The sequence below is a fragment of the Pteropus medius genome, unplaced genomic scaffold (genome assembly GCF_902729225.1).
Source record: "Pteropus medius unplaced genomic scaffold, Ma_sr-lr_union100, whole genome shotgun sequence".
Classification (NCBI taxonomy): Eukaryota; Metazoa; Chordata; class Mammalia; order Chiroptera; family Pteropodidae; genus Pteropus; species Pteropus medius.
Window position 1 is genome coordinate 14,717,191 of NW_024351729.1, and position 23,691 is coordinate 14,740,881.

At 34.6% G+C, this 23,691-nt stretch overlaps 1 protein-coding gene across 3 annotated transcripts in view; it reads left to right on the forward strand.

Annotated features, from left to right (window-relative positions):
* CCNYL1 (cyclin Y like 1) overlaps positions 1-23,691 on the forward strand; it is a 33,960-nt gene that overhangs the window by 1,841 nt on the left and 8,428 nt on the right. For 2 of the 3 annotated variants that reach the window (XM_039844588.1, XM_039844587.1), the window contains exons 2-7: positions 8,315-8,389; positions 10,014-10,048; positions 15,214-15,314; positions 18,407-18,442; positions 20,584-20,635; positions 21,470-21,589. In XM_039844588.1, coding sequence (XP_039700522.1) covers positions 8,315-8,389; positions 10,014-10,048; positions 15,214-15,314; positions 18,407-18,442; positions 20,584-20,635; positions 21,470-21,589 — 419 coding nt within the window. The remainder of the gene's footprint in view (positions 1-8,314; positions 8,390-10,013; positions 10,049-15,213; positions 15,315-18,406; positions 18,443-20,583; positions 20,636-21,469; positions 21,590-23,691) is intronic. The other variant, XM_039844589.1, reaches the window with a different exon arrangement.

Here is a 23,691-nt window from a genome sequence, read left to right on the forward strand (position 1 = left end):
TAAGCCTGTAAATTCACCCAGATGATGGACGTAGCTTTGTAGCTGAGAAGTACTCCCTTTTCAGAATATTCAAATATTGTGAAAATGAACAAATTATGTGAATTAATTGTACCTTTAAACACAAAGCAAGTAAGTATTTATGAAAATTTCTGCTCTACTTGGTGCTGTAAGGTAAGCCTCAGTGATTTTACAAACTAGTTGGTAGATGGGTAGTGTTGGATGAGAGACCAAAATTGGACCTTTATATAGTTCTTTTAAGATTTACAACACATTTTCAATATATCTCAGTTTGGCCCTTTTAACTACCACTAAAGCCTGTATATAGTTTTCCGGAAATCTGAAATGACTGTAACACAGCTACTGAACTGAAGAGGCTGATATGGAGGTGATGTATATGCGAAATTCAGTTCCGGAGTACTAAAAAGCTCTTAACAATGCATCTTGTATTTTATAATTTACCCATAAAGTAGGCCTATCTTAAGTCTTGAACATTTCTGTTCAAAGTTATTGAACACAACTCAGAAGCAGCATTTATCTCTCCATCCTATGTTTATAGATTTATTATGTTGGATAAAAGTAAAAGTCATAAAAGAGGATACATTTACCAGGTAAACAAGTTGATATATTTTAAAGAGTTTGTTCTGGTGACCTCTGATGGAAGGCGAGAATGCCCTGGACAGAGTTGGTAAGAGGGCAGGTCAGGTAACAGTGGTTAAGCATAGGACTATGATGAGGAGTGTTAAGTCAGAAAAGTTGATAAAAACAGAGTTCACGAGTACAGGATTTACCATTTTATGTTTAACATGATAGTTAAAATTTCATTTCAATTTATCTTTAAATGTTTTTGGCATTCAATAAAGTGATATGAGAAACTTCAATTTCAGTGTTTGCCTATGATTACGTTTCCATAGAAACAAGGTCAGAACACCAAATATAAAGTACAGGCACATTGAAAGTTTGCTTTTAATGTCTTTATTTCAGACAATTTTATATTAGTTTCCCTGGAAACTAAGAAAGACCTACTTACATGTAAAACATTTTGGCTTTTCTACAGTGGAGAATTGAATTATTTGGTTATTTACACAAAATCATACATGAATGGTCTCTGCCTTGTTCTCCTGAAACAGAACATTGATTTCTTCAAGCCGTTTCAAAGAGATATTCCTAAGAATCCGTATAGATTTCAGATAGACTAAAAATGGTTTTTTTACTACCTCGCCTATCTTTATTTATCTAACAGTATATCTGATATAACTGATGGTAGTATCAGTAAGAAAAAATGACACTAAAGTCCTGTTATCCAATTTTATTATTACTCTTCAACTTTTCATACAGCCTTTTATGTTCTGACCTTAATGAGCTTTGCTGATTTGCTGGCTAAAGGTGCTCTTTCAATTGACCCCTTCCTCCCCTCCCCCTGAGGAGTGAGTAGTGAAAGAATTGGCATTATTGGAGGAAAACCCAATATCTGAGCAATTGATCTATCCTCTTTCCAGTAGCTATTTTACCCCCCCTTTTTTTTTTGCTTTTTTTTTGGCGATGATATCAATAAGCATTTCATGTAAAAGATTTAGAAAATACAGAAAGTCATTTACTACTTATGCTCAGAATATCCAGAACTTTTATTAATATTTTGATGTTGATTCTTTCTTAACCTTTTGTAGGCATATAAACATAATAATTTATTTTACAAAAATGATGTCATTCTTTATGTGCATCTTTGTAATAAAGTAATGACAAAGCTCCTCAAACTGTGCTTGACACCTAGAGAGTGCTCCAGGATGTATTTGCATGCAATTACATGGAGCTCTACTGCATGCCTTTTAATAACTGTTTAACATACCATCAAATAGAATATCATTCATTCACCCACTCTTTATGATTGGGTATCTTTTAAAGTGAAACCATACACAATCCCATTATAATGCTTTATTCTGGGGACACAAATAAAAACGGATGCATTGTACCTCCCTGTAGATCAGATGATATACTTTCTTATAACGATTAGAATGTTATTTTGTAGTTAAGGTATTTTAACATTAAATGTTCTTATCCCAAATTAAAGTTACCATTGGTTTTTCATTGAACATTAGAGCTCTTTTAGGTTTTTGTGGTTCTTGGTAGCCTGTCTTGTGTCCTTAATTCTGAATAACTCAGTACTCTAAGTGATCAGAAGGTAATGTTGTCTTAGGCGACAAATCAGATGACAGCATTAGATGAAATCTTAGAAGATATGGGGAATTAGGAGAAACTTAACTGGTTTGGGGTACACTGAAACATGTTTACTAAGCACCATTCCAGATGCAGGACAGTGGTATACAAGACAAAGCCCCTTCCCTAACTCAGGTCCTTACATTCTAGAGAAGCCTGGGGCAGACTACACATGAACAGTCTAGAAAGCCAGGTAATGATGGGCTAGGAAGAAAGTAAAAGAGGGTAATGGACTGAGGAGGAGGACAGTTTTACCTGGGCGGTTAAAGACATGGCTCTCTTTAAGTGACACTGAGCAGTCCTAAAAATGAGAGGGAGCCATGTGAGGATGTGGAAGAGGCTTCCATACAGAGTTCACTGAGTGCAGGCAAAAGATAGACATAGGGATGGCTGCAGCAGAGTGAAAGGGATGCCAGGAGAAATATGGTGAATTAAGACCTTGTATGCCTAGTGGGCTTTGACAAAAAGTAGGAATTATAGTTTAGTCATAATAGGAAACCATTGTAGGATTATATGCAGGGAAATGATGTTAATTCTTGAAAGAAAGAAAAAAAGAGAAGCTACTGTGTGAGAATAGATTGTAATGCAGGCAAGGATAGAAGTAGGGAAACCGGGTAGAAGGCGGGTAGAAGGCAGTAGTTCAGATGAGAGCCAGTAGTGGCTTCAATAAAAACAAAGGTCTAAAATAGGCTGACTTAAAGAAATTAAATGAATCTATAAGTAGGAACAAGATATGAATGAACAAGATATGAAATTAAGTGAATCTATAAGTAGTCACAGAAAAAATATAGATTAAATATGTCTTCACGTATAAGTGAAATGCAAAATTAAACTACACTGTAGTATGTCTCCATTTGGGAGAAAAATCCATAACCTTGACAGTGCATTCTTTGGTAAGGCTGTGAAGAAACAGTTACCTTTATATATTGCTGATGGAAATGCAAAATGGATCAACCTCATGAAGGGGACGTTGGCATAATCTCACAACAATGCAAATGCATTAATCAAATCCTTTGAGGAATTTATCCTGAAGACATACCCCACAAGTATGAAACCACATATTCACAAAGTTTTTGTTGCATTATTTAAAAAAAAATATTGGAAATAACTCATGTCCAGTGAAGGACATAAAATAAACTGGTACATCTACACAATGGAGAATTATAAAGCAGTAAAAAAATAAGAGTCCTCTTTACTGCTATGAAGTGATCTCCAGGATAAGTTACATGAAAAAAGCAAGGAGAGGACATATAGTATTCTACATGACAGAAGCAGGGGAAATATGTTTTTTCTTTTTAAAAAAAAAATGGGAGAAATTCTTGCTAATTTTTAGACTATTATCCCTTTCCTTTTAGTGGGTTGCCAAAGCACATACTTGCTTAAGATGATATTTTTGATTGTGGGTAATGAGTGGACATTTCATACACTTTCCAATGAAATGCTTAATGTCACTTTTTGTTTTTGAGTTAATTTGTGAAAGCTGTTTTGTCATTTATTGTGCTTTATAGAATATACACTACTCTTGTATTTCATTTGATCCTCAATGTTTTGAGTTAGGTAGCATAGGAATATGTCTGTTTTACATAGAAACAGAATTTATAGAATTACCCATTATGTAATAGCAACTTTTGGATTACTATGTTTTTTCTCACTCCCTTTTTTTAGTATATTAAGATAAGCTTTAGGGTTAAAACAGTAATGCTGCATAATGTGAAATGAAATTAAGGTAAATAGCAACCCAAAAGATGTTCTTAAAAGTCCAAGAAACTGAGCAAAGTACTTTTTAGAAATATATAAAAGGTATACTTCACTGTATGACATGTCACATCTTAGTCATAGTCATTAAAACACGGATTGAGGATTAAAATAAGGCAAAACTGAGAACCAAGGAGGAGGCAGCTGTTGAAGTGGATTGGAAGCCAGGGTTAGGATTGTCAGAGGCTAGAAAAGCGGATGCGAGGCTCATGTGAGCAGTGCGGGGTTGCGAAGGTGGAGAGTGGGGTGGACACAGGAGCGTGCCCTCTGGTGAGACAGGCCAGCTCAAGACCATCAGGTAGGAATTACCTGACCTTGGTGGGGGGGCAGGGCAGGGCGAGGTATGGAGAAGTGTGAACTCTTAAATGTTTGTATTTTGGGCCATAAAACTAATACAATGTATTAGTTTTAGTAAATGCAGGAAGCCTTAATAAACAGGTGCCCAGCAGTTGGCCCAGAAACTGCTGATATTTCTATTTAATTGGAATATATTGAAATTAATATGTTGAAATCAATGTCTTTCTGAAGTAGGCTGGTTCTGTTAGATAACTTCTTGGTCACCACCCTCTCCCCTTCACATTTTGACGAGGAAGAATCATTTATTGAGAGTTAACAATGGCATTTTAACACTTTTAGCCTTTAGTACTGCATTTCGTTTGTTCTAAATTGCTTATATTTTCACATTTTTTTTTTTTTTATATCTGTGCAATTGAGATGGATCTTAGAACTGATAGAATCTTAAATTCGAGAAAAGTATTCAATATCAGCAGTGTTTTACAGATTTCTTCTTAGGAATATTTGCATTAAGACTCCTAGAGTTTAATTTTTTTAAGTCATACTTTTCCTACATCAACCTATCATGCTGTCAAGTTAAGTTGTAATTTAAATTGATAGTACAAAAGTGATGAGACTTAACATGCAATATTAATCATAACCCCTAATCACGAGCTCAAGAATATTTCTCCTAAATTTAAAAAAAATAACATTCTCGGAGGTTTCTAAAGAAATATTTTTTGGAAGGATTCACTTATAAGATGAACAGTAATTTCCTGACATCTCTCTAAATCACTTTGTGCATGCATGCATGTGTGCGTGTTAGAGGGGTGGTAATGCTTTGTTTAATAGTTCGCAGTCTTTTGTGATAATGAAAACAGTGTAGTACGATTTATCATTGTCTCTTTAGGCTCTTGGGAAAACAAAGGACATAGCAGAAATACTAAGTGTATATGTGAATTTGCTGTCTGATGGCTTAAATATCCATTCTATAAAATAATGATGCAGTGCATAGCAAAAAGTGCAAGTTATATAGAAAATCGTTGTGGGCTATAAACAGAACATTATGAAAGCCTCATGCAAATTGACAACATTAGGGCCCTAGTGGTTACAATACATAAACTACATACAAATGATAGGCAACTCATAGAGGTGGAAATAGCACTGTTAACTGTGGGAAAATAGTCAAACTGTGTAATCAGAGAAATGCAAATTAGAGACACTGAGGTTCCTCATTCACATCAGTAAGTATCTTTTCAAGTATCCAAAGCTGGAGGTGGGGGTGGGGGGATGGGTAGAAGCTAAAATAGTATGATGGGTAGCATTATACACTAATAGGCCCTCACCTTTTTTAGAAAGCAACTTAGTATACTTTGAGCCATGAAAACGATCTAACTTTGGTCTAGTTATCTTATTTTGGAGATCTTTCCTAAGGAGATAAATTATCAAAAAAACACTATACACATGAAGATTTTCCTAACAGAATAGAACTTTGCAAGTACCTAAACTCCAACAATAGGAGATTGGCCAAAGGAGTAATACTTGATTGGCCATTATGTATCCATGAAACAGTACATATGCTGCAGTGGAGCGTAGATCACTAGATAGTTACAAAATAGGACATAAATTATACACTGATTAGAGTTTTCTTTTTAAAAAAAGTATAAGAAAAAAACTAATAGTAATGATAGTAATGGTTGTGAGTTTATGGGTAATTTTTAAACAAAGCATTATTTTGGCTCTTGCAAATTTCTGTTCATATTTATTACAGGAATGAGCAAGCGACTTTTACATATTCCCACCTTTAGTGTGATCATTGATACTGTTGATTAGGTCTCTTTCAGTTTTAAATTAAACAAACTATCTCAAAATTAAAATTTTTTTTTAAAGTATTGTCTTTAATATAAGGAGAGTTCACAGAGTAAAATTCAAGGTACTCTTTGAAGGCATTTTCAGAAATTAAATGATCTCAGAACTTGTCTCGGTTCTGCTCTCCTGTGTTGATCTTTCTTGAAAAGGCTTTTCCTTCAGGATGGCAAAGGTGAGTGAGCCTCTGTAGCTCCAGTCTATCCAAGGGTGCTTGAGTACAACTGTGCCTTTCTCTTGTGGTTCTTGCGTCTTCCCAGGGCAGATTGATTGGGCGTGTGGCCACCTTGAAGGTAGGGTAAGCAGGGAGTCCCAGCTTTTTTCTTGTCACTTAGGCTAATTTTGCTTTTTTCCCCCTGCATGTTGTCTTTTCTTTTTATCCCAGCCTTCTTGATTTTTGTATTTACATTCATAGTAGCACATCTTGGTTTGGGGCAGATAGAGAGGGAGGGAGGAAGGAAAGGAGGGAGAGATGGTGAGAGACAGTATGCCTACTTCTTTGATACTGGTACTTAATTTTCCTGGACTCCCATTGAAAACTTAATTAAACTTTATCGTGCCATAGCCACTGATACATAATATGGCTACTTTTGCTTATTTTTCAGATTCAAACGTGTTATATTTGCTTTCTTTTTAGTAGGAAGTAGTCTTGAATCCTTTCAGGAGCCCGAGGTTTGAAGCAGCTGTGAAAGTCTCTGCCTGTCACTTTGTGCACAACTGAATTAATTTTTCTAAATAGCTAATGTCTCATTTTTCAAATATGTGGGGAAAAAACCTTTAAATAATTTTATGACTCTTTTACATAAAAATGTTGAAAAGAATAGTTTTTCCAAAAGCAGTTTAATAAACTTGAAATTCAGTGAAGGAATTTCCTTGAAGAACAAAGCAATTGGTTTAGCTATATAAATTTCCAGTGCTGGCAATACCATTAAAATGGATGGTTCAGATTCCTGTTAAACCAAGAAGTCCCAAGTATGTTTGTGCAAGATTCTAACTGTATTACTTATAGGAAACAAAGGATTCTAGGTATATAAATTTGTGAAATGCTGAGTTAGACAGTATTCACTACTAGACTGACTAGTTTTTAACATATCAGTGTGCATTTTGATTCTCTAAGAACCAGGGGTATAATCTATTTAGATTTGACCACCAAACACCCTTTAAAAAAATAGAACCATTATTTGTGGTTTGGGAAATACTGCCTTAACCATCACTCTATCAGGATCTTGGTCCACTTTCTTACAAGATTGGTTAAGCAGTTTGAGATGGACATTGCTGAGGAGTATTATAAGGTTTTTTGTTTGTTTGTTTTTTAATTACAACTTTATTATTCCATATGGTGGCAACCTTTGTCCTATGAAAATTCAAACCTGTTTTGTATTCTTGCCTAAATAGACTATCCTGCTTTAGTGCAAGGTGGACTGCAGGCTGGCCTACCTTTACATAGATACAGCCAATTTTTTTTTGTAAACAACCCTATGATCAGCTCCAGAAAGTATTCTTATTGAAGCCCCAAATTAATCATATGTCATGGCAGGAAGAAATGAGAGTTTAGCTTTGAAAATTGAAGGCAAAAGTTAAAAATCACTATCATGAAAGTGTTCCTATAGATTAGAACATCGAACTTTTATGCTGTCCTTTTAAACCTGCCATGATGAACAGCTCCCAAATAAACCACAGCTAACTAAATAAATTCATTTGTTAAGTGGAATTAGAATTAGCCTAAATGTCTAAAGAACATTTGCCAAAAAAACAAACAAAGAAACAAAAAACACCTCACTTGTTTTGGACATATTTGATATATTAGCTGGTATCTGATAGTAATGAGCCACAGCATAACTTGCTTCTTGAGACTGTTCCTGGAATGTGTTAGTAATACCAGCACAATGGAGGAGGGTAACTATATTTCTAATTGATAAGTAAGAGAGGGAAAGGACATATATGATTCATCTAAAAGTTTCCTAGATTATTTAGGTACAAGTTTAAAAAAAAAAAAAGTCTAAGACATAGCCTGGCTTTATTCTACAATTTTGCACTTTCCCAGTAGAATTTTTATATTGTTGCCTTTACTCAAATTGGCTTGTTATTATTCCTAAAAATTCTTCCCAAAACTGTTAAAAGTGTTTAAAATTAAAATTGATTATTTTAAAGATCATGTATTTTTCTACTCAACTAAATTATCACACCTTTTTTTCTTTTTCCTATATAGACTTAGCTTTGGAATCCAACCCTTCTGACCACCCAAGGGCAAGCACAATTTTCCTGAGCAAATCTCAAACAGATGGTAAGACAGTATTTTTTTCCTCTGAGAAAAAGACTGAAAACTGTTTTTGTTTTATGTATTTAGAAAGTATTTATTAGAACCCATACATTGGTTTAAATGTTTCACTTTTTCATGTATCCACTTGTCTTATTTTAACATGTGATGATACACTTTGTCACCGTTTTAGCTAGAACAGGTAGATTGTTAAACACTTTGCCACCTCTGTCAACTTAGTCAGCTGGCCACATGATTTAGATGTGGTCTGTTTCTACAAACTACTGTGTCCTTTTCCTCTTGCTCCAAAGAGCACACATTTTAAGGATGAATAATAGGATTTAGGTCACAGTTAGGTTTTCGTTTGAACAAATCAAAAAAATAAGTTTATATATGAGGGTTGAATTTGTGATTTTGGCCGCATTTTACATAGTGCTCAACCAAATGATCCTATCTGCATCCAGATTTATGCTACAACCTAATGTAGTGCTGTGCTAGGGTACATCAGAGCAAACATGCCCTATGGAGTTTCCCAGAAAGTAACCTCAGCGTATGAAACTAGTGTGAATTTCCTGTGTTCTGCTTGTTTTAGGATAAGAATCAGAACTGTAGGATTTTAACATCCCTGCTTACCTGCTTATTTTCCTTAGTGTTATGTTAAGTTTATTTGCTTAAAAAGCCATACATGACCAAATTTTCCAGTTGATTATGACCATAGGAATACAAGAAGCGAGAGTTCCATGAAGTAATGTAACACAATAAAAAAACAGGAGTTTCTAATCTGCGTTTTCATTGTGTGTGTACTTTTCCTGTCTTAAGCCAATCATTTTTGGTTAGGATTGCTGTATTTCCTAGTTTCTTCCAGAGCCATGGGCTGTTCACACGTAGAAAGAGAGTGGAGACAGTAAAAGAAAAACCACCCCAACCCCTTTCTCTTCAGTCGTAAAAAATGCGTGCCTATGATGCTCATCCTGCATTAAAAGAGGTAGCGGGGGAAGCAAAGTGCAGCCCCAGACCCTCTTTGGAGCTTTTATTCTCTTCTGGCCTTTGTTAGAGCAAAGTGATTGTGTTTGCTTGTATATGTGTTCAGTTAGGTTAGCACGCTCATTTTCAAATTTAAATTTAAGATAGGTTACTTTCCAATTGAATAAAGAGCCTTTTGTTTTTTAAGAAGACATTTTAGTTGATTACCAGTAAGTGGTTCAGGATGCTTCCAGAAATGTAGGTACATCTAGTCTTAGAGCTGTCAAATGTTAGATCCTGATAATTCAAATAAGCTGGGTGTAAATGTGGAATATGAAGCTACTACTGAGTAGTGGCTCAGATGTGGAACAGGGAAACTTTATTAGCTCAGTTTCTCACCTGGCCTAATTTGCTTTGTCCTTTTCTCTTGTACATGGAGAGTCTTTCATTTGTACCTAATATAGACTATTTGTTAGGTCAGAAAGTAAAGCTAAGTTTTTACATTTTACTTTATGGGAATTATCTTGCCAGATGATTTAAATTATAAATTTTGTTGGAAATTATTTAAAAATGAAATAGAATTTTGTCTCATTTTGTATGTTGGTAATCCATCACATAATTAGTAACTACTTTTATTTTTCTGTGGCATTTGTATCAGAATTGATCAGTTAATTTTTTTTATTCTCAGTGCGAGAAAAGAGGAAGAGCAACCATTTAAACCATGTAAGTAAACAGTTGAAAAGTTAAGAAATTAATAGTTTGAATTAAAAATATGTCTGCCATGATTCCTAAAAAATATAATGGACCCAGTACCATTAGACTGGACCTGTTTTTGTAGATTTTTCTGAATCGCTTCTGTTTTCCTCATGAGCAAATGTACATAGTCAGGAAAGTCATTGTCTTAGTAATGCCCATTTTTTAAAGATTCTGACAGTTAAATTTCAATAACATGGTTGTGGTATAAAGATCTGCCTTAATTTTTAAATCTTATTTAGTAACAAAAGTATAATAGCTAAGTTAATTTTTAGCTATTGATTTCCTGTCATAGCAGGTGCAAGCTTAGCTGCCTCATTTCACTGTGGACTTATTTCTCTCCCTCTGTTCCTTCAGCATGTATCATGGTTGTTATTAAATCAAAATGAATGTTTACATTATAATTACTATGCAAATATTGTTCCTTGCCATATCGTTCTCTGGCTGTGCTTCTTCCTTGTACATCCTTCATTCTTTTTCTTAAATATTACTGAAATCTGAGTGCTTCTGCACTTCTCCAGGACGATCCCTCCTTTCTAGCCAACATGATTGCACATAGCCATATGCAGTAAGTAAGTAGGCTGGTCTCCCAGCTTTCAAAAAATATTTTTGGTACCTAACTAGTAATTTGACAGAGAAAGATAGCTCTCAGGAATACTACATTTATGCTGTCTTAATACCTAGTAATTCTTCAGGTTTGCATGTGTAGAATTAATTTCCTGACTGTATTCACTTGTCTGTTTTCTAATAGCTATTTTTTCCCCCAAATGTAACATTTGTCACATGCCTGTCAAAAATATTTTCCGTCTACTAAACACATCTGTTCCATTTTTTTCTTGGAAACAATATTCCTCAGCCTGTTGTTATCCTACTTCAGTACAGACTGAAGGTTTTCCCTAGGCCTGCTCTCTGTCGTTTTCCTGTCATATCTCTTCAAAGTCATAAGTGCTCTGGGATCTCACATAACTGCTCTCTTGTGTTGGATCCCCTATGTCCTAGATTCTGTGTTTCCCTCTGTCTCGTTGTACTCCCTTGTTTTACTGGAGCACATTTCCCTAGGAAAGGGTAAATGGGCAGACTTTTTTAGAGATCTAGCCATTCTGAAATGCCTAGTATAGAATTCTAGGTTGAAACTAATTTTTGCAGTTCTGAAGACATTTCTGCTATTTTCTCATTTATAGTGTTCTCTTAAATCTGTTGCCGTTGTATGATGCATTTGTACAGTACCAATTTTAGTCATCCCCCTACCCTCATCCCTTCCTGCTCTGGAAACTTTTGGTACCTTCTCTATCCCTGGGATTCAGAAATTTCAAAATATGGTTTGGTATGGATCTTTTCATTCTATTGGGGTCATTAAGTCTGCAGATCTTTCAGAGAATGTTTTTTGATTATTTGATATTTTTTCTGTTTCTTCTTTTTTCTAGTATTCCCGTTATGTAGATGTTGGAACTTTTAGATCAGTATTCTTGCACAGATCTCTTAATTTGTTTCATCCTTTTATTTTCCATTTTGTCTTTTTTTAATTCTTGGTGAGTTCCTTGACTTTATGCACCAACCCTTCTGTTGAACAGTTTGTTTTGTTTATCTTATTTTTAATTTATAGAGTTCTCTTAAATTCTGTCATTCTTTTTTTTATAGCATTTGATTCTTTCACCAATGCAATTTCTTGTCTTTCTGAAAAAATTTTTTTTTAATTTTCATTTGCTCCTGAATTTTATCACTCCCATTAATTTTCTTCCTGTTTTGATCTCTCTCACCCATTGGTTATGGGCTTCCCCCAAATGTGTGGAGGTTCCTGGCTATCTCTTAAGATATAATTGGAAGCACCAGGAACAAGCAGAGTTTTTGTTAACTGACAGGCCTCTAAATTCTGAGCCTGCCTTGGGTTCTGTAAGACAGACTGGCTTTTTTTTCCTGTTCTGGCTGCTCCGTTGGAACCAAGATTGTGCTTCCTCTGTTCTCCCGTGTCAGTTACCACTCTATCTAGACTTCAGCTTTTAAACCTTAAAAATCATCTGCTGTTTATCTTGTATTGTGTATAAACTTTTTAAAATGTCTTTAATTCTAGTAAGATATCTCTGAAAGGAAGAGGAGAAGGAATAGGTTTGTGGTCACTCCACAATGTTTAACTTAGAACCTAAAATTAAAGCGTAAATCAAAGTGTAAAGTTTTAATTGAATACAATTAATGATATTCAGAGAATATTTTTTGGTTATACCTGTAATTAGCATATTATACTTATCTACTAAGGCCTTGATTAAGAATTCTGTTCTAACTGTGCACCCTGACATACCGTCCTATTAATGTGCAACAAAGAGGGTGCAGTTTTTATAAATGCATAAAGTGTTAGAAATTTTTAAGTCAATTTAAAGTCATTAATTCTTAATGTCCAAACTTATGAAAAGGTAAAGAGAAAAAGCAAACTTCAGCTTCATTTTTTAATGGGTTAAAATGAGGCAATAGGCATAATGGGTGGGGGGCAGGATTTCAACAGATACTTAACCTTTGATGGTAAAGTTTTGGTTGTGACTTTTTAAACCTCTAGGTATGATTATTTTCCTAGTCTTTGCCATTGAATGTTAAGTCTACGAAGTAACCCCTTTTCTTTCTTGTAGAGATTGTAAAAGTCCATCTATTCTGTTATTCATGCTGAATGAATGAAGAACGTACTGTTCTTTGTCCCTGTCTATTCTAGTGACTAGTTGAAATATTATGTATAAACACTAAACCATCAACAGTGTTTTTGGCTGTTTGGTTTATTTTTTTTTTTTAGTATTTTCATTTTATATCCTTATATTTGTCATTGTAGTTTATTGAGCTCGTGAGCCAGCAGTGGTAAATCTTTAACCATAAAGGAAAATTGTCTTAATTTTCAAGCAAGATGAGAGAAAAGTAACCTGCAGGCAGCCAGTATATCCAGGCTTTGCTCAGAGGCTTAATTCGGCCATCCTCTAGTGAATAGTAGATACTTAATACTGAAAAGATTGAATATTTGGGAGTTGGCCCATACTGATGGGGGAAGTGTTCAGTGTTTCTTTGGTTGGATCTAGCCAGCAGACTGTAAGTTGCTGATTTACTAATTGAACCCCCCGTTGGGCTGTAAGACCATTCTAATTAAAATTTTAAAATGTTTTAGCACTAATATTTTCAAAGACAAACCAATATGTATTCATAATAGAAAAAAGTTTCAACAGGAAAATGAAAGCAAATATCACCCAAAGCTTTACCAAGTTTGGTGAATTTTCTCTCTATTTTTGCTCCCCAATACATAGGTTTTTGGTCAGAATTAACTTTATTATGGTGTGATATATACCATATTACACCTTAATAGTAGTGATATTAAAAAAAATAACCTTGCATTTAGAATAAAACTATATGAATGAATTTTCATTTTTTGTGCTACATTCGTTTTTTGAGATTCCAAGAGTAATTATATGTTAACCGAATAGCTTAAGGAACAAAAAGAATTTTAATATAGATAAAACATTTCTAGCTTGAAGGAGAATTTATTCCTCCAAATAGTGATACTTTTCAAAAATATATTTTCTGGAACTTTTTATTAATAAGGAGTAAGTGGCTTTACAGCAAAACTTGTGCGACAAGCAAAATGGTGTTTTATATAATATGTGGATATTTCTGATTATTGACTACTGGCATTTTTTAAATGCTCTGTATTTTAAAGGGCGTCAACTAGATTTTCTCCCTGCACCATCTTTTGTGTATTTGTGGGGACTGCTGATGGGAGAGTATGACAGCATGGTGAAAACTATTTTTTATTAATATGAGGAAGGAAGGCTCATCTGAATTAGTTTTAAAAAAATACAGTGAAACCAAGTATATTAAAATTGTTGGTATTCTCTGATATTAAAGAATGCTACTATTACTTATAACTTCTTACAGCGATTGGTATTTGATTATTGGCTTTCCTTTAAGGAAGAGAATTGTCCTAACGTAGTTTAGGCTATTTCAGTATTTGATTATTACGCTATGGTTGGGCTCTTCACAAATAAATGGATACTTCTAAAGTGTTTTAAAGCGTTATTCTCTAGAGGGTCTCAAAACATTCATCGTTACCTCTCTAGTACCACTGCAGATAAATTCTAATTTGTATCTGTAATAAGATTTATGTTCAAGTTGTAATTGATTTTAAATAATTTGTCATACACTTGTTGAACTCCTGATTTGTCCCAGATTCTGTGCTCTAAGCATTTCATACCATGTAAGAAGTGGTATCTTAGATTTGTGAGTGTACAGAACTGGAAGAAGTTTTGTAGTGTGGCTGCTGGCAAAGGTATCCTAGAGGTAGATGGCACTTAAGCTTACTAGGACACGGAGGAAAAAAAAAAAAGGCATTGCAGGCAGAGAGGAGCATGACTCTGAGGCAGGAAAGCATCCTGATGAGTGTCAGATAACTTAGAGAATAGAATTAATAAAATTTAGAAATGAACGAACAGTATTCTCAGGGTCTCACGAGTAATGTAGTGACAGTCTTCTTTAAATATGAAATGAGAGTTAAATTCTCAGAGTTTTTTTTATCTGTTTTTGGATATGAGAAAATATTCTTTCATCCTCCAGATAAGGAAACTGAGGCCCAGACAGACTTTTGGCCCATAGCTTGTTAGTGATAGAGCAGCCCTGGCACACACACCTCTGACTCGAAAACATTTATTTTGTCACACTGTCTCCTGAACTCATATTTATTGTTGGCTTTCATTTACTGCAATAAAATGCTTTTGCTTCAGTATTATATATGGCATTAAGTTTTATTGTAGTAAATTAATAGTAGAAATAGAAAATCTCAGCTGCTTTTTAATGCTTAAGGAAAGAAAACACTGAAATCTTATTCTAAACCTTTTATATTATTATAAAGGGAATTTATAATAGGTGTTTGCCAGGTTTGATTATAGGTACTATATCAAGGGCAGCATTTTACAACCCATTCCTCAAATCTCGTTTGTGGAAGTTAGAGTATCTAATGGGTTTCCTATAGAGCTGCACATGATATCACACTCAAGCATTCATGGAGTGTTAGAAAAATCTTAATGCTTATTCGTTTGACATTTTAACCAAGGAAAAATACACTTTTATAGGTTTAACTTACTGTGACATTTTCTTCTATTTCCCTTCCCCTTCAGGTATCTCCAGGGCAGCTTACTAAAAAGTATAGCTCATGCTCAACAATATTTCTAGATGACAGCACAGTCAGCCAGCCTAATCTTAGAACCACAATAAAATGGTGAGTACAACTAGGTTGCCAAGGGCTGAGTGACAGACCCCTTATGCTTAAAGCATCCCAGCCATATGTAATTTCAGTCATTTGATTGTCCTTTTCAGTGATCAGGTTAAGAAACTGGTGTCAATTACATATTGATTTCAAAGACCTAAATATGAATTTTCAATTTCCATTTTAATCTTAGAGTGGATGGAAGAAGGAAAAGCCAATTAGCAAATAAGAAATCTCAGAAAAACTATATATCTTTATTTGATGCATTTCTGTTGTTAAAGGCATTGTTAAACATAATAAAAAGGAGAGGTGCTTTTTTATTGAATGTTTCTAGAGAAAAAGTATTTTTTTATGAGATAGAGGCCTCAAAGAATGCATACTACTTTGGAGGCTACTCTCAGAAGGAGAAACAGCTTGTCCCCTACTGGCACCAGAGTGTATCTGCATTTAAATTTAATTGGATTTTATCAGATTGTTCCTCTTGTGCATTTTTTTCCCTGTACTATTTTTGTATGAAAATTTACTTCTCCTTCCTATTCCCCAAAAAAGGGGGGAAATGCATCAAACCAGGCTTAAGGAACAAGTTTTCAAGCCAATTTGTGCATTAAATTTGTTCAAATGAAGTTTTAATTTAATAGATACGTTAAATTTAATTACATATATATATAGATGTATATCTCCAAGACACTATATCAATCACAGCAGAAAAAAATGAGAGAGGTGAAGTTTGGGAAACATAGCCGTAGTCAGGTTTATACTTAAGCAAACATGAATAGTGTCATAATGATGAAAACTATTCCTTAATTTCTGGGAGCACTTCATAGTCCACAATTGGTGACGGACTTTTAAAAACAGCATAGGATTAACCTTTCAAGCTTATTTAAGAGAGAGAGAGAAAGAAAACAAAACAAGATGTAGAGCTTCCTGATATCCAGTAGGGCTGTCCGGGGAACATTATCAATGTCTCCTCAGGTTATGTGTTGATTTTCCAGAACACAGTTTGAGAAATACTACTTGAAATTATTAATATCCTCATCCCTGATTTTATTTTTCAGCCTTAAAAACATAATTAGCTTATAAACTTGTTTCTAATGTACCAGCTTTTTTTGCTAATTATATTTTAAGTAACTTCCTATTTTAATTAAAAACAGCAAGTTCACAATCATAATAATGTTAACTTTCTTCTCTCACAACAAGTCTCGATCACATTGTGTTTCAGCAAAAACTGAGCCTCCATCTCTCTTTAACATCCTGAGCTTTGGCACCTATCAAGTCATCACTGAATATTTTTATTTAGCCAAGACACTAAATCCATGAGTAAAAAAAAAAAAAACCCACTCTGCTTGGCTACAATCCGTAGCTTCTTTTGAATTCAAAAAATTTTGATGTTTTTCAAAACATCAGTATTTCAGTATTTCAAAAATAGTTTTAAAGATTAACCTTTCTCAGACAAATAGGATTCATGCCTCCCTCCACACCAAATTAGTCTAATTTTTAGAAGTACATAAGTTTTAATTTGCTCTTAAGTTTTAAAAATGATCATTCAATGTATTCCCTACTGGTGAAATAAAGGTTTACAGACAAAATTAAATACAGCAAATTGGCTTTTAGGAATGAATTTGAAAAATGTTTATCATGAGGTAGTAGTGCATTGTTATCAGTGTGGTGGGTGAGCTATATTAGAATCAGTTATGTAACTTTTTTCAAAATATATGTCTCTCAGCACATGCCTTCCACCCCTCCTCCAACACACTCATTCACTCTCACAAACCTTTAGATAAGCTAAAGAAAGATGTGAGGCATGATTATATGGACGAAGCATCCAGGGCGACTCTGATCTTAACCTTAACTCATTTGTTCCCAAACTTTGCTGCACATTGCAATCGCCTAGGGAGCCTTAAAAACAATCTCAAGTCATACTCAATGCCAGTTAGATCAGAATGTCTAGGAGTGGAAGCCAGGTAGTTTTTGAAGCTCCTCAGATGATCCCCGTGTACAGCCAGACTTGGGAACCACCACCTGGTTAGAGCGTAGGAGAAAGAGAATTGCTTCTCACTATTGGTAGAACCTTGGGCAAGTCAGTTTTAACCCTTGGTTCCCTTATCTGTAAAGTGCATTGTTGTATTAAATGTCATCTAAGGTTCAGTGGTCCTTCTCAGCTTATATGCTTCGAATCTGTGATTTTAAAAATCTTAATTTGAAGATGAAACTGTTTGAAGCACTATAGAAGTATCCATCTTTGATGCTAATAATTTTATAGGCCTTTTAACAAACATTAATATTCTACAGACCTATTTTTGAAATTCAGATTTGCCTTCCCTCAATTTTGAGCTTCATTCTAGACACTGAGGGCAAAGAGAAGCATATAACTTAACCAAGAGAACCCTTTTGTTGCCTATTACATGACAACTGTGAATAACTTAGGAATACAATAACTTGCGTAGTATCTGAGGACTTATATCTGCTCATTAATATTTAAACTAATTTGGAAATAACTCCTATTAATATTAAACTGTGTAGTAGTATACTGCATTGTTAGCACTGCTTATTTCAAGATAGCTAGACCTGTCGATTTTTTGGGTACTTATATTTGCTATTAAATTTTCTAATAATTATGTAAAAGTTATTTAAATGATTTTATTTGGTATAGAGCCCTTTATTTACCTTAAGGGAAATAATGGAAAATGGGTGGGTAGGTGGATAGTGTAAATCAACTGAAAGGTGGGGCCTGACAACTTTTTTTTTAAGCCCAAAAAATGACTGCATGGCTTAAATTTAAGCATGTGTACAAATAGATATAACTTGTACAGGATGAAATGTTCTATGGATAGAAGGGGAAATATGTAATAGCATATTATAATAATCAACTGAAACTTGTCTTCTAACAAACAGCATGTACCTAGCATTTTGGTTCTCCTATTTTTACTAAAAGCCAAAGAATTAAAACAGGAAAAGTGCCCATATGATACTGTTCTGAATAAGGATTTCAAAGCCACTGGGCAGCTAGGAAGGTCTTTCCCTCTACCCCATCCCAACTTCTTTTAAAAAATATCTTCAGACCTAACATGATAAAATCAATTGTTACTATTTTTTTTCCTCCACAGTGTGACCTTAGCAATATATTACCACATAAAGAACAGGTGAGTTTTAAAACTTGTCTTGTTGTTATAGCTAATAAATTTACAAGTTACCAAGTTTAGTGTTAGGTAATAACTATAGACATTATTTGAGAAAGCTGTAGAGCACTTTATTACATTACTGAAGTGAATCATTTGATTGCATCTTAGTACTCAACACTAGTTATTGAGGATCCCGAAGAGTACTTGTTTATGTGGGTTATATTGATATTTACTGTATTAGAAATTAAAATCAAGAATTTAAAAATAAGTCCACTGTATGTTAAAACAGGGTTTTTATACCACTATTGAAATTTTGAGATAATTCTTTGTTGTGGGGGATTTAGTAGCTCCCTGGCCTCTACTTACTAGATGCCAGTAGCACCCTCTCCTCTCACATTGTGAGAACCAAAAATGTCTCTAACAATGGCCATATATCCCCTGCAGGATAAAATCACACCTGATTAAGAGCCATGGTATTAATATAATTTTTTAATGAAAAATAATTATTTTCCACACCAAAAGAGTAGAAAGTATGCCATATATTTACGTTTTTGCAAGTCTTTTTACTGTCTGGCTTAATAGAAGACAGCTGATTTTCATGTCTACTCTGTCTTCAGTCATTTGCAGTTATTTTAGTCATTTCAATATTTGTTTAAAAGAAACAGTATGAAGAAGACCCAGCTTCATGCAGATAAAATAGCCAGAAAAAGGTGAATTTTTAAAGCCTTTAGATAATTGTGAATATTCTTTGATACTGTACCAAAAGCCCACAAGTCCTAGTTTCTAAAATTAGTTACAGCAGAATGTTAAATAATATCAGTGGATGTTGTAGTGAGTACTCTGTTAAATTAATACCCGTTGATCTATCTTGTCCTCTGAACGGATCTGTTACTTGTATGTGATTTTATAATATTCTGCATTTGTCATTTGGAAAGTATTGGTTCACATTTCTTTATACAGTGTCAAAAACTCACTTTTGTTAGTATCACCACCAACCTTATCAGAAAAGTCTTTAAGTATTGAAGGGCTGTCAAGCTCACAACAGAAGGTACAAGTTTTTCCAAATCCTGATTTTTAGCTTGATAGCTTCGATTTTATCCTTGCCAACAAACATACTTATTCTTTTTCTTGAAGCAACAGGCTCATTTTGTTTATCTTTGAGAGAATGACAGTTGTACTATCAAATAAAGATGAAAAAAGTGGCTTGTTTTGCTCAAAACTAAGTCACAAGTGCCTTTCGTTAACACAACCATATTTTAATTTGCAGAAATATTTAGTACATACTTTCCACTTATTCATAATATAAAAAGGATCAAGGTTTAATAACACTATTTTTACTGCTTTATTAAGGGCATTCTTAACTTAAAAGCAGAATTTTTTTTCAGCTGCAAGTGTCAGTGAAGAATAGAATGACTGCTAGTACATTCTGGTACCACTGCTTTGATTTATGCTCAGAAACCAGTTTTACCCACTTTTGCTTTTATGCAATCATTGCAAATGTCAGTGTAAAATCAGGTAATATCTTAATGTTCCCATAAAAACAGTTTTGACCTCATGGGCCTCCTGAAAAGGGCTAGGGGAACCCCTAGAGGCCTGCAGAACACATTTAAGAGAACTACTGTTTAAATGAGCACAGTAATTAGTGTGGTGAACTTTTAAATCAAAAGACTGGTCACTTTTAAAATTAAAAGACAAGTTTTTAACTCCAACTATTTAAGAGACAAGAAGAGATACACAATAAGAATATAATATAGGAAACTAATAAGAGGAAAATGGAAAAAACATGAATCTCATATTCACATACATTAAAATTTTAAAGACATTGCCCATCAGTACTACTATATAAAATGTTTTTGTATGTTCCAATGTGAGGTTAGAGGAGTGGAAATATGTATTTGGTTTACTAGCATTGCCTGTTAGGGTTGATGCTTATAAAGGCAATTCTGGAAGGCTGGTCATTGTACAAAACATTTCACAGAATTTGATGTGCTGAGTAAAATCAGGTCAGGAAACCCTCTTACAGAATCCAAGAGAAGAATTTGTAAAACTGCTTTGTTGAAGCTAAGCTCCTTTGACCCTCCTTAAGACTCCCAGCAGATGTGTTACTAAGATATTAACTATTTCTGAATTCGTTTTTTTAAATGAGCATTCTTATTTTATAGAGATGCAAATAGATCCTTGGATATTTTTGATGAGAGATCACATCCACTCACAGTAAGTGTCAATTTAATTGAGATTGTATTTTTTTCTTATACAGTTGTGTTTATTTTATGTTGATTTGCTTTGAAATTAATTACTGGAAGAAAATTACTCCCAGCTTGAAGTAAAAATCATCTTTAAGTCTTCTTTCCCACCCCATGTTGTATCTAATTATTTTACAAAAGGAGTGTCGTGTAAGGGATATGACAGTAAGAATTCAGTTTCAGCTTTGTGTAATTAGTGAGCAAAAGCGAATAAACATACCCAAATAACAGAAAATGTATCTTTTTAAAAGATAATTTTCAGTAGCATCAAACAATATAAATATTTGTTAATAAATATAACAGATATGTTAAAAAGATAAATAGAAAACTATTTGAACTTTAAATCAATTAAAATTACAAAAATTTTTAAATTCACTTCCTCAGATGCTCTATTGTGATATGTGGCTGGTGACTACTTTATAGGACCAGCACAGCCTTAGAGCCTTATAGTTATAAGAAACTGAAAATATTTTTTAAAGTTGATTGAAGAGAAGACTTGGTCGTCAACAAGACTTGAGCCTAAAAATAATTTACATTTAGATGGAATTCTGTGGAGGTTAGGTGGAAAGGAACATATATACCTTTTCTGAGGTGGTTCCTATTATTTTTCTTTAATGAGTGGTGGTGAGTATTGAATCACTAAGGTATTTTAAGATCCCATTGTTTATATTTAAAAGATTAAATGACATGTCAGTGCAATCAAAATTTTAAGGAGCATGTGGGCACAAATAAAAGACTGCTATGGTAAGAGTATTTAAGTATCTTTCTTCAGTGGATACTTACATTGCATTTTTTCTTCTTTTAGCGAGAAAAGGTTCCAGAGGAATATTTCAAGCATGATCCTGAACACAAATTTATTTACAGATTTGTTCGTACTCTTTTTAGTGCTGCACAGCTAACAGCCGAATGTGCAATAGTAACTTTGGTAAGATATTTTTTCCATTAAGTATCTTTCCTGTCTCGTACACAGGGTATGGTTCTGTTTTTCAAATAAATGTAGGTTCTTGAAGTGATTGTCAAAACTTTTATTAAGAGAAACCTATCAAAAGAAGTAAAATACCCACATTCAAGCTTAATAATCATTATGATTTAAAATGTTGCCATTGCTTTTCTCATCACAGAACAGTTGCTATTAAAGGCAGCAGAAGAGATTTCTGGTTTCTCCTACCACACCTGAGGACACACATGAACATGCAGTGCACACACATGTACACATACTAAGTAAGCTGGTGGGGTAGGATGGGGACAATAACAAAACCATCTGTGTATATCTAAGCCGAGTCTCAGGCTATATTCCCCAGGCAATTCTGCTGATGTGTGTCCTGATTGAGAATGACAACCCTAAATTCTCTGTTCCATGGATGATGGGTGTTAATTCATCCCTACTGTCCTCTTGTGTCTGCCTCTGAAGCTGCCCAGGATTGTAGTGCCAGTAGTACTTGAAAAGGATTTGCTAGTTGCCTCCTAAGCTTTAGGAGGACCTTTGCATCATCCATACAGAATTCCTGTGGTTAGATTTTATCATTTTGAATATAAGTCCTATCGTAGTGAAAAGTGATGGGATTATATTACTCCTCCCTATAACAAACCTATGTCAGCTGCATGGTCTAGAGGGAAAGAACACTCAGGTCAGTGCCTCCTCCTTTAGTATTGTTAAAATTTTACTGAGGCAGCTTGTACTTTTGAATAGAGACCTTTCAATGGACACTGGATCAGACACAGGCCTTTTCACGGAGCTACCAGCCATTTGGAGTGCTTAGTACATGACGGAGAAAGGCAGGAGTGGTTCTTCCACGTGGAGAGCTAGGCACTACAGGAAGGAGAACATCTGGGTTTGAAGAAGGGGAGTTCTTTGTAGATAAGTTAAGCTTGATGTACCTGCATGACAGCAGAGTGGCAGTGTCTAGTAATCATTTCAATATATGGAATTAGAGCACGAATCTGAACTAAAGGTAGAGAATTAAGAGTAGCTGTTCAAAGGCAGAGAAAGTGTGTCGAATAAAAAGTGGATAGAAGATAGAATAATGACAAAAGGTTGGTATTCAGTAGGAATTTATGGAATGGCAGCCTTTAGCATGTGACCACACTCTCCTTCTTGAACCTCTCTTATTTTGGCATCTCTTTTATTATTTCCTGGTTTTCCTGCCACTCTAGTACTCCTCTAGGGACTTGTCCCTTAAGTTCTGACAGTCCTTACAGATCTAAGTGTCGAAGATAGAGGAGTAAAGTTCTTACCATTATGGAGCTTATATTCTAGTGAGGAAGACGTATTTTTATAAATGAATGTTTTAAAAAAGATGAATATTTCAGGTAGTAGTAAATACCAGGAAGATAAAGCAAGGTAAAGTGATTATAGGGGCTTACTATTTTAGATAGAATGATCAGAAAGTGCCTCTTTAAAGAGCTAACATTGGAACCTTGACCTGACTGAACTGAGGGAAGGTATAAGAAGCTCTGGCATTAGAGACAGAGGGGACACATACAAGATTCTGAGATGGGAACATGTTTTGTGTGTTCAAGGGACAGCGAGGTGGCCAGTGTGGTCCGAGTGAGGAATGAGGGAAAGAACCTAGGAGATGAGGTCATAGAAGGCCCTATCTTATAGGGCCTTGTAGTTTATAGGCCGTGAAGAAGTTAAATTTTTATTCGTTTGATGGGAAACCTTTGGCAGATCCTGAACAGGGGAGTGAAGTGCTCTTAAGAGGCTATCCTGGCTGCTTTGGGAGAATAGACTAGTTAGGAGTCAGCCTGGAGACAGAGAAGTCAGAAGGCAACAGCAATGGTACAGGTGAGATTGACAGAATAGAAAGTGGTAAGATTACCAATGGGTAGAGATAACAAGAACCGCTAACAGATTAGAGCAAGCTAATTCAAATGGAGGTTTTTGGTTCCAGAAACTAGGCATGTGGCAGTTGCTGGAACCAACTTATGTTATTAGGGAAAGCTTGGGGAGCAGAGAGTTGGGATGAAAAGCTCTGGTTTATATGTGTAAAGGCACTGATGACCTTGGCAAAATTATTTTCAGTA